The sequence below is a fragment of the Delphinapterus leucas genome, chromosome 14 (assembly GCF_059928025.1).
Source record: "Delphinapterus leucas isolate spDelLeu-1000000601 "Yukka" chromosome 14, BTC_Dleu_Yukka2, whole genome shotgun sequence".
Lineage (NCBI taxonomy): Eukaryota > Metazoa > Chordata > Mammalia > Artiodactyla > Monodontidae > Delphinapterus > Delphinapterus leucas.
In genome coordinates, this window is record NC_143142.1 from 51,652,696 (window position 1) to 51,667,970 (window position 15,275).

Here is a 15,275-nt window from a genome sequence, read left to right on the forward strand (position 1 = left end):
TCGGGAAACTAAGGTTCAGAGAGATTGAGTGACTTGCCTAAGGTCACATAGCTAGTAAGAGGTAGAGCCAGCATTTCAGACTCCAAAGCCCATGATCTTAAATATTATAATAGTTGACAATGACAACGTCCCTATTTTGGAAGCCACCCACAGTCAAAAGAAAATTTAACTAGTTTACCACATTCTTTGTCCATTACTCCTTTCTTTTATTTTTAATGCTACCATGCATGGCATTTTGCCAAAGACCTACAGTGAGTTGTGGCTCTGAAAGGTTGATGCGGCTTCCACCTTGGACCACTTAACATTGTGGATGAATGCTTGTGCTCAGAGAGGATCCATCCTAGCTCATCTTGAGGGATTTCTTTGGAGGAGTTAATAGGTAAAGAGGAAAGACAATCTGGATTTTCAAACTTAATGAATTTTCCTATCTTTGACACTAAGATCTTCAATGAGACCTTTAACACTACTCTAATGTGGTTTTGATGATTGCACTTCAGTTTAGAGAAAAGCATGAAAAAGAAGAATAAAATGTTTCCCCAGTAAGGTTTTATAGTACATCCTCAGCACACATTTTCTGAAATGGCCATATCAACTTTGTAGAGTTTTACAAGCCCAGGTTAAAATTGCTGTGAAGACTCATATCTACAAACCTTAAAAAAAGGATTCTTTATTAGTTCTTAATGCTGCAGTTCAGCTAAATACAGATTCTCAGAAGCTTCTTAAATAATGAGCATTTGGCTAAACAAAACAATGTGCAGCACACCAGATTTTATCCTTAGAAGTGCTTGATGGCCTATCATAGGTCTATTATACAAAGTGCAGAATTGAAAAAAAAAGATTCAGTACTATGAAAATCAGTTACCAGGAAGGCACAGTGGTTGCTTTCCAGACTTCAGAATCAAGATTGTTTGATTTATTTTTATTTCAAAGTGTAGAAAAGGCATTTTTTATAGACTGCTTTTACATATAAACTCTTAACGCAAGAGGAAAGCCTGTTGTTCTTCATTCCAAGAAACCTTTGAAAGTACTGAGGAGAACAAGAATAAAAGTCCGTTCCCTGTCCACCCTAAATTCCAAGAATTTTCAAGACCTGCAGAAAAGGATGGGGATGCCAGTGGGCGACAGGTTTCCTTTGTTCTCTGAAAAGTGCTGGCATCTATAAGAGTCCCATGTGGGTCCATGTGCAGGTGATAAAACCTAGCTTGGCAAAGTCATCTTTCTCATTCACAGTGTACGTTGTTAATTGTTCTCTCTGCTGGGTGTCAATGTAATGTGAAATTTTCATTCTGCATTCAAGATGGGAGAAGTTGTGGCTGAAAATGTTAACATTTGCATTTTTATTTGTTGATTTATTTAAAGGACAGCCTCTCCTACAGCAATCCATCACTTGGTGACACCCCAAATGTGAATAATGTATTGTAGACTTGTGGTTACAATGTGTAATAAGTGCTAAAGACAGTAAAGGAATGTTAATTATGTTGCAAATGTAATATTTATTGACGCATAAAGTTTATTGCTTTCGAGGTTCAATAATACTGACCAGAGGACATTAATATCACTTATCCTGATTTTAGCAGGGCACCTTTGTATGTGGAAATATTCATCTATCTCATGCTAACAAAATAAATATGTAATTTACAGCACAAGCAAAGAGGGCTTTATAATAGTTTTCTGTGCTGAGACCTGCAGTGCTTCTCTCTTTCCATCTTACTTCCGGCCTCCAATACTGATCACACACCCCTGAGCTGTCCAAGAAAGTAAGCACAGTGGGCATCTCGGTACAGGAGGGTGGCACCACTGAACTAAACAATGCCTTGCATTTCTGCTTGCCTGGAACAGGCAACACCCACAGACCATTCCACCAGGAGAGAGAACTGGAGGGGCTTTTCTCTGTCATTCTGAACACCTGGTGGGTAGGTGAGCCTTTGCTCAGAAAGTTGAACAAATACCTTTCCTGCCAGGACACTGAGTCAGAGTTTACCAATTCTACTTGATCCTCAGGTCTCCAATGTGGAGCCAGAGCTGGGCAAGTTACCAATGAATTTGTTGTGAGCACAAATGTTGCTGATAATTACCCCTTTTGTACCTTGCAGAATTAGTTGTGTCCATTGCCAGCATACAGACCTTATAAGAAATCTCTGAGACCCAGAGCAAAAGAAGTTAACGTTAATTAACAACCATCAGCTGTAATTGTCGTCCCCATTAAGATGCAGAATTATGTATTTCTTCATTATAAATAACCTTTCTAATTGTACTTGATGTATGCCAATTTCATCAAACAGTATACTTGCAACAGGCACTTATTTGCATTAAGGTAGCTTTGGATCTTCAAATCTTTTATTTCAAATTTGACCAAGGAGAAAAGTCTGTTGCGTGCAGTATATTTGTTATATGTTGGTATCTTTTTTCTATTCAGGTATGTAAATCTGGAACATTTTATATTAAAATGAAGACTATCTTCTGGGATTGTTCAGTGAAACAGATATCTTGTCACTTTTTAAAATACCGGTGGAGTTTCTATCTCTCAGTCATATGACAGCGCAATAATGATTCCTTCCAAACTGATAGACAGAGGCAAATACCAGGCCTGCAGCAGCAGGCTTAACACGCTCGGTCCCTGAAGTGAAAGGTTACTAAGGCTCCTTCTCTCTGTTCTTTCCTGACTCGTAAGAGTTAAGACTGGTACTCTTGACGTCTTTTTTTATTTTTCCCTGTGAGATGTGAAGAGAGAAAGACTGATCTCACCAAATCATGCCCAATTAGTGAATTTTTGGAACCGGAACTGTAGTTTGCCTATTTCTAGCAACACCAAGTTGATGGTTTTTGTTTTACTTGTTTGGTTTGTTTTTTGAGCTATGTCAAGAGGGATGATTTTGTAGAGCTTGTTTTTTGTTGAGGGAGGTTGGAAAATATTTGTGTATGTGCTTTGAAGGACTTAATAGCTTATTTGGGGAACTTTTAAAAAATAATAGCTTAATTTGTTCTTTTTTTTTTAAGACCTTGTTCCTTTGCTGTCAGACCATATGCTTAATGTGTTCTGAAATTTTTGCTGTAAGTTTCCACCTTGCCAAGCTTTCTATAGAGCAATTCCCAGTGCACAGTCATGCTCACAGGCTGACTTGAAGGTGGCTTGTGGAGACTCCTTGCCCACTGAGTTTGAGATTGAGGGACGCAGGCTCAGAATATTGGGAACCTGAGACCACACTCTGCCAACCCAGGCTGGAAGGATCCAAGTACCCTGCAATCTAAAACTTAAACTTCTGTCTTGAAGACAGTGTTTTTCTATGTCTTCTTTGGGAAAATGTCTATTCAGGTCCTTTGCCCATTTCTTCATCAGACTGTTTGCCTTTTGCTGTTGAGTTGTAAGAGTTCCTTATATATTTTGGATATTAACCCCTTATCAGATGTATAGCTTGCAGATATTTTAATCCCAATCTGTAGGTTGCTATTTCACTTTGTTGAATGTTTCCTTTGCGGTGCAGAAGCTTTTTTATTTGATGTAGTCCCACTGGTTTATTTTTGCTTTTGTTGCTTGAACTTTTGGTGTCACATGCAAAAAATCATTTTGAAGGCTAATGTCAGGAGCTTTCTCCCTGTGTTTTCTTCTAGGAGTTTTATAGTCTCTGGTCTTACATTTCAGTCTTTAATCCATCTTGAGTTGATTTTTGTGTATAGTGTAAGATGAGGGTCCAGTTTCATTCTTTTGCATGTGGATATTCAGTTTTCCCACATGCTGTCGTATTTATTGAAGAGGTTATCCTTTCCCCATTGCATATCTTGACACCCTTGTTGAAAATCAATTGACCATTTATGCTTGGGTTTATTTCTGGGCACTTGACTCTCTCCAGTGAGTCTATGTGTCTTTTTTTATGCCAGTACCATACTGTTTGTAATACAATTTGAAATCAAGAAGTGGGATTCCTCCAACTTTGCTCTTCTTTCTCAAGATTGCTTTGGCTATTCGGAGTCTTTTGTGGTTCCATATGAATTTTAAGGTTGTTTTTCCTATTTCTACAAAAAATTTCATTGGAATTTTGTTAGAGATTACATTGAATCTGTATATCACTTTGGGTAGTATGGCTATTTTAACAATTTTAATTATTTTAATCCATGAACACAGGATATTTTTCCATTTACCTGTGTCTTTTTCAATTCTTTTCTTCAATGTTTTATAGTTTTCAGTGTACAAATCTTTCACCTCCTTGATTAAATTTATTCCCAAGTATTTTATTCTTTCTTATGCTATCATAAATGAGATTTTTTTCTTGATTTCCTTTTCTGATAGATCATTGTTGGTGTAAAGAGACACAGCTAATTTTTGCATTTTGATTTTGTATACTGCAGCTTCACCAGATTCATTTTTTAGTTCTAACAGGTTTTGTGTGTGTGTGGAGTCTTTAGGGTTTCCTACATATAAAACCATGTCATTCAAAGAGATAATTTTACTTCTTAACTATTTGGATGTCTTTTACTTCTTTCTTTCTTTCTTCTGGTCCCAAATTTCAGTGTTTTTTCATTTTCTCACACTGTGGGAAACTTGAATTTTGTTCTTAGGTGTAGGCACTAAGCCTATAAAATTCTGATTTAGAGTAGGAATCCGACAAACTTACTTTAAGAGTTAGAATTTGGGTCTTTTGGGGGTTTTTTGTTTTTGTTTTTTGCGGTACACGGGCCCCTCACTGTCGTGGCCTCTCCCGTTGCAGAGCACAGGCTCCGGACGTGCAGACTCAGCGGCCATGGCTCACGGGCCCAGCCGCTCTGCGGCATGTGGGATCTTCCCGGACCGGGGCACGAACCCGTGTCCCCTGCATCAGCAGGCGGACTCTCAACCACTGCGCCACCAGGGAAGCCCTAGAATTTGTTTTTATAACTTGATAGGAAGAAACTTAGCCTTACACACAACAGCCAAATTGCAACGCTTTCTTGTACTTGTGCCTAGAATCCTAACTGTAACAAAATCCTTTTTTAAAAAAATCAGACTTTTTTCTCACCTGTACATTCACACAAATATTTTTAGAACTTAACCAGGTCCCCTCATGTGCCTAGCACATAATGTGTTATCCTTCCAAGGCAGAGAAGAGGAACTAAATTAAAATTCCCAAACCTCAAACTAGAGCCTTACAGGCACTACTTGGGTTTATGTGGTAGGTTTGAACAGCAGAACTCATTGCTGCTATACAATAGAGTACATGAGTGGTGACCATATGTGGCAATACTGGCTACTATTCACTGAATGCCTATTACGTATCAGATCTTGTGTTGGGCAAGTTCGGCTATGTCCTTTCACAATATATGTTCATACAAATTACGTATCATTGTAAAGCTCTTTTTAATGACTATTAAAATTCATTTTCAAAGTATTAGATAGATTTTCTTCTTAGATTTTTTTCAAAATGATTTCCAAAAGTGTGGGCTTCTAGGCCAAGAACTATCATTTTAGCTTTATATGCCCTCCGAATAATAGTTTACACACTACACACAATCAAAATGCTACTTACTATAACTTTTCCATTTTGTGTATATTGCAAGTAACAAAATAAAAACAAAATTGAATGATATATTGCACATAAATGATGACAATTAAAAGGGATAATCCAAAAACTTCAGAAAATAATTGGTTGAATATGTAAAAGAAAACATGAAGTTATAAATACACCTGTCTTCCATATCAGGAGGATGAAAAGTCCAGCCATTCAAAAGGATTTTTATTGAAGCTAGGTTGATAAATTGAAATTCCCTGCTGGCAGGTACATTACTACCAAGAACAGCTGAATGCATGGAAATTTTTAGGTGTTTTATGAAAAGATGTTCCTTTTAATTAAGCCATGATTTGGGGGTGTTACTGTAATAATTCCCACTGTTAAAAGCCGTTAATATAATCATCCATTCCTCTTGCAAACACTGCTTATAGAGCGTGTAAATTAAGAAAACAGAAACAAATAGGCTAAGTAGAAATAATAAAGACACAGTATAATTCCAAGAAATGAATTCAGTTTGAGGAATCTTGTCAAGACACTCTTGACATAGGATGAACGTACAGGAGGGAAAGTGTGCATTACAACAGTTTATGCTTACTAGCCACTTAGAGTTCTAGTCCTTGGCTTCAGGAAATCTCTCTAAATTCTAGGGGAAGGGATTATAAGAGCTATTTTATTGCTCACACTTTTCTGTATCTTCCAGATATTCTATAACAACAATGTATTACGTAGTTTTAAAAACAATATTTAAAAAGAAACAAAGGGCACACATTTATAGGAGGTAAACCCATTTCAAAATTTTATGCTCTCTAGTTCCAAGTAGTTGCAAAAAATCTAAGGTTACCCTTGGAGCATAAGACATAATTATGTTATTTCTTTGTTGAGCCAGCAGTAGGTGAGGATTATGCTTCCTGGTGGGTCTTCTCCAGGGCACTGAATTCTGGAAAATGCTGCAGTTAGTGACATCTGTTCAGTATTGCCAGTTCCTGCTATCATTTCAGTTTTTGGCCTCGTCAACTGCTGTTTTAGACTTGTGCCTTTGGTCCAAGATTATCAAATTCCCTTCACTTCAATGTTAAGAAACATTTGTTGAGTGCCACTTGCTGTCCTAGGCACTTAAATGCTTTTATAAAAATTCTTTTATGGGGGCTTCCCTGGTGGTGCAGTGGTTGGGAGTCCACCTGCCGATGCAGGGGACACGGGTTCGTGCCCCGGTCCGGGAAGATCCCACATGCTGCGGAGCGGCTGGGCCCGTGAGCCATGGCCGCTGAGCCTGCGCATCCAGAGCCTGTGCTCCACAACGGGAGAGGCCACAACAGTGAGAGGTCCGCGTACCGCAAAAAAAAAAAAAAAAATTCTTTTATGTATTTTACCTAATGTGATCCTCACAATCATGAGAAAACAAAGCTCAGAGAGGCAATAGAACATTTAAGAGCCCAGGGGTAATAATTATAACACCTAGGTGTATAGGCCTAGGTTTGAATGCTAGCCTATGTGGTTTTGAACAAATCACTTAGTTTAATCTATAAAATGGGGGTAATAATATCTCCCTCATAGTCTGGTCATGATGGTTAAGCAATGTAGTTTATATAAAGTACTTAGCAGGGTCTTGGTACATGGCTAATAGTAGTTGTCATTGTAGAACTTCCTAGGACCGTACAAGCAATAAGAAACAGAGCTTAGATTTGGACCTTGCTATTGTAATTCTAAACTCTGTGTGCGTTCCCTGACAAAAGGTTAGGAATAGGGTTAGACTCATCTCAGAGGTGGGCGATAGGGTTGTATTTTTTAATATTCACCATGGAAACATGCCTGCAAACATGCCTGAGCCTGATTCCTCATGTGAAAATAAGAGTATTAATAACTGCCTTGCAAATTTGCTCAGAGGATTAAACGTGACTAGGTATGCAAAGCCTTAACTTGGTTCTGGGCCACAGTGTGCCCTCAGTGTTAGCTTCTTTCTCTATGCTCTGGGCAACAAGATTTTGGGGGGCACCTGGAGTACAGTACATGTGAATGACACAGGCTCCCCCTTGCCAAATGCACTGAGTGACAGTGTTGTGCAGAAATGTGGCTTCAAAGCAAACTGAATAACCCTGCATTCAAAGTTATTGATAATGGATTTCTTCTCATAATTAGCTCTTTGTAAAAATTCTGAAAGGGCTTAATTCCCTTCAGAGCAGTGGTTCTAAAATCTATCTGCACATTGAAATCACTTAGGAACCTTTGACAAAGTACCTGTTTCTAGGCCTCACCTGAATTCATTGAACCAGATTAATTGAACCAGGCGGATTCTCAACCACTGAGCCACCAGGGAAGTCCCTGCATTGGGATTTGATTGCTTAGATAACATCTCACAATTGTTTTCACTTAGTATAGAATATATACCACTCCATTATCTTGTGTTCAGCCATATCATAGAGTTCCTTCTACTTAGGCCTATGGCCAGTTCTTTGTTTTGGTTTTCTCAAATTAAAAATCCTTGCATGTAGACAGGCAACATGGCTTACAGGAAAGGCCTTGAGAATTAAAGTCCAAAGACCTGTATTCATCCTGCCTCACAGCTTAGCAGTAGCAAAGCCTTGGCAAAGTCCCTCGACCACGTGGAACCTCAGTTTTCCAGCTGTCCATCCTATGTCTGAACCATACCCTTTGTTTAGAGATGAAATCAAAATGAAAACATGTACATCTATCTCTCGATTTCAGAGTAATTTACACATTTTGAGGAGAAAATAATAAAGAGATGAGTATTTTAAAAAATAATTAAATATGGACTTCCCTAGTGGCACAGTGGTTAAGAGTCACCTGTCAATGCAGGGGACACGGGTTAGAGCCCGTGCTCTGCAACAAGAGAAGCCACTGCAATAAGAAGCCCGCACACCGCAACGAAGAGTAGCCCCTGCTCGCTGCAACTAGAGGAAGCCCACGCGCAGCAACAAAGACCCAACACAGCCAAAATAATAATAATAATTAATTAATTTTTAAAAATTAAGTAATTGATTTCAGAATAACATGGTTTAAACTTCTGTTCGAAATCTTTGGGTTTTCCGCTGGCCGGTAGTTTAGAAATGCTAAGTAGATAAGCAAACTTGGCACCACGTCACTCATAGCACAGGGAAGAGCCATTCCTCGGATATCTTTGGCCTTCCCAGTTGACAGGGGGCCAGGTATAATTTACGTTTCCTGAGATTATGCTCTGTGAACATGTGTTTACTGAAGGTTTTTTCATTTTTAGGTTTAAATGAAACTGTGTCTGGAAAACATCCGATTTTACTTTAGGAAGGACACTAGGAGAAAAACAGACAGAAGTTAGTCCCCCTTGAAGTCCAAATTGAGGTCATTAGTCATATTGAAAAAGGTTACTGTATATTAGTGTAGGCTACATGCTTTGCCTTAGGAAAAGAATGGTCAGGATTGTGCATGATAGTGCCAAGTATGCCACTGAGTAAATCAAAGACATTATCAGTGAGAATACTTCCAGTGAAGAGAGCAGAATAATGTAGTAGTTAATGGTCATTGACTAATGCATTTTCAGCTCAGTTGGATACTTTTGTACACTGTTTATATATTCAAATATACGTATTGATATGTGTATATATACCACTTTTAACATATTTAACACTTTTCATATTTTCCCCATAAACTATTTGCTTTTGATATTAATAAGCTCCCCCCAAAAAAAGATACGACAGTCCTTTATTTTCTTTCAATCTACCTTCTCTTTATTTCTTGCAGAGAAATTCATTTTAACATTTTGTATTACCTGTAAACTTTTGTGAGTTTAACCACAAAACTTAAGAGACAGGTACATATGAAAGTTATTTGTAAATAATAAAGGGAAACACATAAATATTGTTGTTTTCATTAGCCTTAAGACTTCTGGGATATGTCTTCTATATCTTTATAGGGAATATGAATGAGCCACTTGCTGTACAAATCCTAACATTACCCATGAAAGAAAGAGTCCAAGTTGGTCTTGAAGCTCAAGAGTAATTGGCCAATGCATTACCTGTTTACTTACCAAGCATTTCATTGATTTTCTTTCTGTCGTGGGTGCATACTAAAGTAAGACTGTTACTGAGATTGAAAGCACATCATCTCGTTGCTTTGTACTTGTCCTTAAATGCTATAAAATGATCAACTTGTCTGGAATGTAAGCCTCTTGGCCAGCAAGGGGAGAGTGATTACTATTATACATGAGAGGCTGTTTCTTCCTTTGGGAAAGCTGGAAAATTCTGAGGTGGATTGTGACTTATATTAGAATAGGGACGCTGCTTCAGGATTTTCCTGTCACAGGACATGGGCTACTTGAAAACCAGAGCCAATCATTAGAGCCGAGAAGGCTCCAGCCTAATACCAGGATGGCAAGTTATTTAGAAAGCAGACCAACCTTGTATACAATTGCATGTCTTGTAAAAGCCTTGCGGGCAGTTGTGTTTCTTAGCATACATGGAGAACTCATCCTTTATACATTTTTTTTTTTGCGGTACGCGGGCCTCTCACTGTTGTGGCCTCCCCTGTTGCGGAGCACAGGCTCCGGACACACAGGCTCAGCGGCCATGGCTCACGGGCCCAGCCGCTCCACAGCATGTGGGATCTTCCCGGACCGGGGCACAAACCCGTATCCCCTGCATCGGCAGATGGACTCTCAACCACTGCGCCACCAGGGAAGTCCCCAAGATCTTTTTTTAGCTAGTCATTGCTGGCAAAGAAATCAAAATTTCTCCTTCACACAACTATTTATTTGAAAGAGAAAATGAAACATTGTAGTAGAGGAAGCTGTCAGTATAAGGAAATGTCTAGAATAAGTTAATAGCAAACCAGGTAGAAACAAATCGGAACTTATTATTTAAATTGGATATTTGATTAAAACGAATTTTTTAGATGAAATAAAAAGCTTACCTCCTGAAGTTTTCCATATCAGAGTTTGAAGATCAAAGATATCACAGAATTAGAATTGTAGCTTACTGTCATAGATTATTTAACATTAACTTCTAAGAGATATATTCATTTAGCCTTTACAAAAATTATGAAATACTGTGTGGCCTACAATGAACTGTTTCAAATTTACTTTCTTGCCACCACCTGCAGCCTATAGTCCAGTCAGGTTTAACTACTGAATGAGATCAGTTGGCTATGACACAGGCACCCAGCTCTCACTCCCTCATCATGCCAACTCTAATCCTTTTTATTTATTTATTTATTTATTTAATTTTATTTTATTTTGTAACCTTTTAGAGGGCTGTTGGGTAGGGGCGAGGGGAGAGCCATTCAAGGATATGTTTGCTAATTTGTTATTTTTTTGTTTTGTTTCGGGTTTTTTTTTAATTTTTAAAATAATTTATTTATTTAATTTATTTACTTTTGGCTGCATTGGGTCTTTGTTGCTGCGTGCAGGCCTTCTCTAGTTGTGGCGAGCAGGAGCAGTGCAACGGGCTTCTCATTGCAGTGGCTTCTCATTGCAGAGCACGGGCTCTAGGCATGCGGGCTCAGTAGTTGTGGCGCACAGGCTTAGTTGCTCTGCAGTATGAGGGATCTTCCCAGACCAGGGCTCAAACTCGTGTCCCCTGCATTGGCAGGCAGATTCTTAACCACTGCGCTACCAGGGAAGCCCTTGTTTCGATTTTTAATAGCAGCTTTATTGAGATATAATTCACAGATGATAAAATTTACTCCAGAATGTATTTTTTTTGAATTTTATTTTATTTTATTATACAGCAGGTTCTTATTAGTCATCAGTTTTATCCACATCAGTGTATACATGTCAATCCCAATCGCCCAATTCATCCCACCACCACCACCACCCCCCTGCTGCTTTCCTCCCTTGGTGTCCATACGTTTGTTCTCTACATCTGTGCCTCAATTTCTGCCCTGCAAACTGGTTCATCTGTACCATTTTTCTAGGTTCCGCATATATGCGTTAATATACAATATTTGTTTTTCTCTTTCTGACTTACTTCACTCTGTATGACAGTCTCTAGATCCATCCACATCTCAACAAATGACCCAATTTCGTTCCTTTTTATGGCTGAGTAATATTCCATTGTATATATGTACCACATCTTCTTTATCCATTCGTCTGTCGATGGGCATTTAGGTTGCTTCCAAGACCTGGCTATTGTAAATAGTGCTGCAATGAACATTGGGGTACATGTGTCTTTTTGAATAATGGTTTTCTCTGGGTATATGCCCAGTAGTGGGATTGCTCGATCATATGGTAATTCTATTTTTAGTTTTTTAAGGAACCTCCATACTGTTCTTCATAGTGACTGTATCAATTTACATTGCCACCAACAGTGCAAGAGCATTTCCTTTTCCCCACACCCTCTCCAGCACTTGTTGTTTGTAGATTTTCTGAGGATGCCCATTCTAACTGGTGTGAGGTGATACCTCATTGTAGTTTTGATTTGCATTTCTCTAATAATTAGTGATGTTGAGCAGCTTTTCATGTGCTTCTTGGTCATCTGTATGTCTTCTTTGGAGAAATGTCTATTTCGGTCTTCTGTCCAGTTTTGGATTGGGTTGTTTGTTATTTTAATATTGAGCTGCATGAGCTGTTTATATATTTAGGAGATTAATCCTTTGTGCGTTGATTTGTTTGCAAATATTTTCTTCCGTTCTGAGGGTTGTCTTTTCGTCTTGTTTATGGTTTCCTTTGCTGTGCAAAAATTTTGAAGTTTCATTAGGTCCCATTTGTTAATTTTTGCTTTTCTTTCCATTACTCTACGAGGTGGATCAAAAAAGATCTTGCTGCGATTTATGTCAAGGAGTGTTCTTCCTCTAAGAGTTTTATAGTGTCCGGTCTTACATTTAGGTCTGTAATCCATTTTGAGTTTATTTTTGTGTATGGTGTTAAGGAGTGTTCTAATTTCATCCTCGTACATGTAGCTATCCAGTTTTCCCAGCACAACTTATTGAAGAGACTGTCTTTTCTCCATTATATACCCTTGCCTCCTTTGTCATAGATTAGTTGACCATAGGTGCGTGGGTTTATCTCTGGACTTTCTATCTTGTTCCATTGATCTATGTTTCTGTTTTTGTGCCAGTACCACATTGTCTTGATTACTGTAGCTTTGTAGTATAGTCTGAAGTCAGGGAGTCTGATACCTCCCACTCCATTTTTCTCCCTCAAGACTGCTTTGGCTATTTGGGATCTTTTGTGTCTCCATACAAATTTTAAGATTTTTTGTTCTAGTTCCGTAAAAAATGCCATTGCTAATTTGATAGGGATTGCATTGAACCTGTAGATTGCTTTGGGTAGTATAGTCATTTTCACAATATTGATTCTTCCAATCCAAGAACATGGTATATCTCTCCATCTGTTGGTATCATCTTCAGTTTCTTTCATCAGTGTCATAGTTTTCTGCATACAGGTCTTTTGTCTCCCTAGGTAGTTTTATTCCTAGGTATTTTATTCTTTTTGTTGCAGTGGTAAATGGGAGTGCTTCCTTAATTTCTCTTTCAGATTTTACATCAGTGTATCGGAATGCAAGAATTTCTGTGCATTAATTTTGTATCCTGCAGCTTTACCAAATTCATTGATTAGCTTTAGTAGTTTTCTGGTAGCATCTTTAGGGTTCTCTATAGTATCATGTCATCTGCCAACAGTGACAGTTTTACTTCTTTGTTTCCAATTTGTATCCATTTTATTTCTCTTTCTTCTCTGATTGCTGTGGCTAGGACTTCCAAAGCTATGTTGAATAATAATGGAGAGAGTGGACATCCTTATCTTGTTCCTGATCTTAGAGGAAATGCTTTCAGTTTTTCACCATTGAGAATGATGTTTGCTGTGGGTTTGTCATATATGGCCTTTATTATGCTGAGGTAGGTTCCCTCTCTGCCCACTTTCTGGAGAGTTTTTGTCATAAATGGGTGTTGAATTTTGTCAAAAGCTTTTTCTGCATCTATTGAGATGATCATATGGTTTTTATTCTTCAGTGGTGTATCACATTGATTGATTTGCATATATTGAGGAATCCTTGTATCCCTGGGATAAATCCCACTTGATCATGGTGTATTATCCTTTTAATGTGTTGTTGGATTCTGTTTGCTAGTATTTTGTTGAGGATTTTTGCAGCTATATGCATGAGGGATCTTGCTCTGTAATTTTCTTTTTTTGTAGTATCTTTGTCTGGTTTTGGTATCAGGGTGATGGTGGCCTCGTAGAATGAGTTTGGGAGTGTTCCTTCCTCTGCAATTTTTTGGAAGAGTTTCAGAAGGATAGGTGTTAGCTCTTCTCTAAATGTTTGATAGAATTCACCTGTGAAGCCATCTGGTCCTGGACTTTTGTTTGTTTGGAAGATTTTTAATCACAGTTTCAATTTCATTACTTGTGATTGGTCTGTTCACATTTTCTATTTCTTCCTGGTTCAGCCTTGGAAGGTTATACCTTTGTAAGAATTTGTCCATATCTTCCAGCTTGTCCATTTTATTGGCATAGAGTTGCTTGTAGTAGTCTCTTAGGATGCTTTGTATTTCTGCAGTGTCTGTTGTAGCTTCTCCTTTTTCATTTCTAATTTTATTGATTTGAGTCCTCTCCCTCTTTTTCTTGATGAGTCTGGCTAATGGTTTATCAATTTTGTTTATCTTCTCAAAGAACCAGCTTTTAGTTTTATTGATCTTTGCTATTTTTTTCTTTGTTTCTGTTTCATTTATTTCTGCTCTGATCTTTATGATTTCTTTTCTTCTGCTAAATTTGGGTTTTGTTAGTTCTTCTTTCTCTAGTTGCTTTAGGTGTAAGGTTAGGTTGTTTATTTGAGATTTTCTTGTTTCTTGAGGTAGGCTTGTATTGCTATAAACTTCCCTCTTAGAACTGCTTTTGCTGCATCCCATAGGTTTTGGATTTCGTGTTTTCATTGTCATTTGTCTCTAGGTATTTTTTGTTTTCTTCTTTGATTTCTTCAGTGATGTCTTGGTTATTTAGTAATGTATTGTTTAGCTTCCATGTGTTTGTTTTATTTACGTTTTTTTCCCTGTAATTAACTTCTAATCTCATAGCATTATAGTTGGAAAAGATGCTTGATACGATTTTAATTTTCTTATATTTACTGAGGCTTGATCTGTGACCCAAGATGTAATCTATCCTGGAGAACGTTTTGTGCACACTTGAGAAGAAAGTGTAATCTGCTGTTTTTGGATGGAATGTCCTATAAATATCAATTAAATCTCTCTGATCTGTTGTGTCATTTAAAGCTTGTGCTTCCTTATTAATTTTCTGTCTGGATGATCTGTCCATTAAGTGAGGTGTTAAAGTCCCCCATTATTATTGTGTTTCTGTCGATTTCCTCTTTTCTAGCTGTTAGCAGTTGCCTTATGTACTGAGGTGCTCCTATGTTGGGTGTATTTATATTTATAATTGTTATATCTTCTCCTTGGATTGATCCCTTGATCATTATGTAGTGTCCTTCCTTGTCTCTTGTAACATTCTTTATTTTAACATTTTATCTGATATGAGTATTGCTACTCCAGCTTTCTTTTGATTTCCATTTGCATGGAATATCTTTTTCCATCCCCGCGCTTTCAGTCTGTATGTGTCCCTAGGTCTGAAATGGGTCTCTTGTAGACAGCATATATGTGGGTCTTGTTTTTGTATCCATTCAGGCAGCCTGTGTCTTTTGGTTGGAGCATTTAATCCATTCACGTTTATGGTAATTATTGATATGTGTGTTCCTGTGACCATTTTCTTAATTGTTTTGGGTTTGTTTTTGTAGGTCCTTTTCTTCTCTTGTGTTTCTTGCCTAGAGAAGATCCTTTAGCATTTGTTGTAGAGCTGGTTTGGTGGTGCTGAATTCTCTTAGC

At 37.9% G+C, this 15,275-nt stretch overlaps 1 protein-coding gene across 12 annotated transcripts in view; it reads left to right on the forward strand.

Annotated features, from left to right (window-relative positions):
- The window catches only part of KIAA1328 (KIAA1328 ortholog), a 370,157-nt gene that overhangs the window by 314,880 nt on the left and 40,002 nt on the right, over positions 1–15,275 (forward strand). Inside the window, exon 12 of one of the 12 annotated variants that reach the window (XM_089895088.1) lies at positions 1,360–14,593. The exons of the other annotated variants lie outside the window; for them this stretch is intronic. Within the exon in view, the coding sequence (XP_089751214.1) occupies positions 1,360–1,408 (49 nt within the window). The 3' untranslated portion in view covers positions 1,409–14,593. Of the gene's footprint in view, positions 1–1,359; positions 14,594–15,275 lie in introns of those variants that run through there. 12 annotated transcript variants of the gene reach the window in all.